The sequence below is a fragment of the Nicotiana attenuata genome, chromosome 7 (genome assembly GCF_001879085.1).
Source record: "Nicotiana attenuata strain UT chromosome 7, NIATTr2, whole genome shotgun sequence".
Lineage (NCBI taxonomy): Eukaryota > Viridiplantae > Streptophyta > Magnoliopsida > Solanales > Solanaceae > Nicotiana > Nicotiana attenuata.
Window position 1 is genome coordinate 114,637,746 of NC_031995.1, and position 2,213 is coordinate 114,639,958.

The following is a 2,213-nucleotide window of genomic DNA, read 5'->3' on the forward strand; positions in this document are numbered from 1 at the left end:
GTTATATACAGTATACTAACCCATTCCCTTTAATTTAGCTGTGTCCGGCTGCCACTAACTTCCTAACTACCATTAACTAAGCAAACTAACTACAATTATCATTAACTAAGTTAGCTAACTATAGTCAGTCTCCTAATATCTCAACACCCTCCCTCAAGCTGATGGTTGAAATATGTCTTTCAACCCCAGCTTGGATAGGAGACAATCATGTTGTAGTTTGCCAAGGCTCTTAGTTAGTAAGTCTGCTAGTTGTTCCTTGGTAGATATGAAAAGTCTTTATCATCCCTTGAATAATCTTCTCCCTAACAAAATGACAGTCAATGTCAATATGCTTCGTTCTCTCATGAAAAATGGGATTGGCTGCAATCTGAATCGCAGCTTTACTGTCACAATATAGAAAGATAGGCCAGTTAACATCAACTCCCAGCTCTTTGTACAATCCTGTTAACCAAGTCAATTCAGCAACTGTGGAGGCCATGCTTCTGAATTCTGCCTCTGCTGAGTTTCTAGCTACTGTGTCCTGTTTCTTCGACTTCCAGGATATGGTAGCTTCCCCAAACTTTACTAGATACCCTGTAACATATCTTCTAGTTTGTAAACAACCTCCCCAATCTGAGTCACAATAGGCTACAAGTGTGCTAGAAATGTTTGAGGGCATTAGTAGACCTAGACCAGGAGCTGCCTTGAGGTATCTTACAACTCTATGAGCAGCTTTAAGGTGTGACTGCTTTGGCTTGTGCATAATTTGACTGAGCACTTGCACAGCATAAGCAATATCAATTCTAGTCATAGTAAGATACAATAACCTTCCTATGAGCCTCTGATATTGACATGGATCTGCCAATAAGTTGTCATCTTTTGTTGCTTCAGGATCTGAGTCTCCTTTGATGAAAGAATCATACACTTCAGATGTGAGTTTCATATTGGATTCTAGTGGAGTACCAGCTGGTTTGGATCCTCCTAGTTCCATTTCAGAGATAGTTCCAAATCATATTTTTTTTGGCTCATTATTATGCCTTTTCTGGATCTAGAAAATTCTATCCAAGAAAGAATTTTAGTTCACCCAAATCCTTCATTTTGAACCTGAGCTTAAGATCATTCCTTGTTTTGATTATCAAATCATAACAGCTTCCTGTCACTAGTAGATCATCTATATACACCAAGACCACTACCAGTGCACTATGCTCTTTTTTGGTGAAAAGAGAGTAATCATAGTGACTTTGAGTGAAGCCAAGATCCATTAATGCATCAGTTAGTTTTTTTTTTCCATTGTCTAGGGGCTTGTTTCAGGCCAATACAATGACTTTTGAAGTTTGCAAACCTTAGAACTCGCTACCTGGCTGAGGAATCTCCATGTAAACCTCCTTTAGAAGGTCACCTTGCAAAAAGGCATTATGCACATCCATTTAATAGATAGGCCAATGCTTGGCAGCTGCAATAGCAATGACAGATCTCACCGTGACCATTTTGGCCACAGGAGAGAAAGTTTTTGTGTAATCGAGCCCCTCCTGTTGACTATATCCCTTAGCCACTAGCCTGGCTTTATACCTCTCCACAGCTCCTGAGGCAGTGTACTTCACCTTGAATACCCATCTGCAACCTATAGGCATCTTCCCGGGTGGGAGATCAACAATACTCCAAGTGTGGTTATCCTCTAAGGCTGCAATCTCTGATTGCATAGCCTCTATCCATTGCTTATGTTTGATAGCTTCAGAATAAGACTGAGGTTCTGCAATAGCTGAATAGGCAGTAAGAGCAGCACTAAAAGGCTGAGATATATTAGCATAGGACACATAGTTGGACATAGGATAAAAACAGTTTAGCATTTCCTTGCTTCTGAGTGATATAGTCTTTTAGCCAAACAGGTGGTCTACTGGTTCTGGTGGATTTTCTGCTTGACTCAGGTACATTTGAGGTCATAGAAATGTCATGGGTTGGATGACTGGAATCATCAACCGTCTCAGTAGGCCCATCAGAAGCTGGTGTGTCCAACATGTCAGGTGGTTGAACAACTGCTTCTGGCATGGCAGTGTCTAAGGCTAACTCAGCAGATTCAGCAATATCTGATATGGATGACATAGAAAGAGAAGTGGGAGAGACAGTAGTTAAGTCTAGGACTGGAAATAGAGAGGAGATAGTAGTAGGAAGATGCTGAAAAGGAAAGACATCTTCTTTGAACACTACTTCTCTGCTAACTTGAAAACTCCTTAAGT

General features: G+C 40.6%; 1 protein-coding gene across 1 annotated transcript; it reads right to left on the minus strand.

Annotated features, from left to right (window-relative positions):
* On the minus strand, window positions 230–970 carry LOC109230381 (uncharacterized mitochondrial protein AtMg00810-like). Its single transcript, XM_019395886.1, has one exon. It carries the CDS (start codon window positions 968–970, stop codon window positions 230–232), a length of 741 nt encoding a protein of 246 aa, XP_019251431.1.

Excerpts from the sequence above, each read along its gene's own strand:
- LOC109230381 (XM_019395886.1), bottom strand. The coding sequence starts at position 970 with ATGGAACTAGGAGGATCCAAACCAGCTGGTACTCCACTAGAATCCAAT.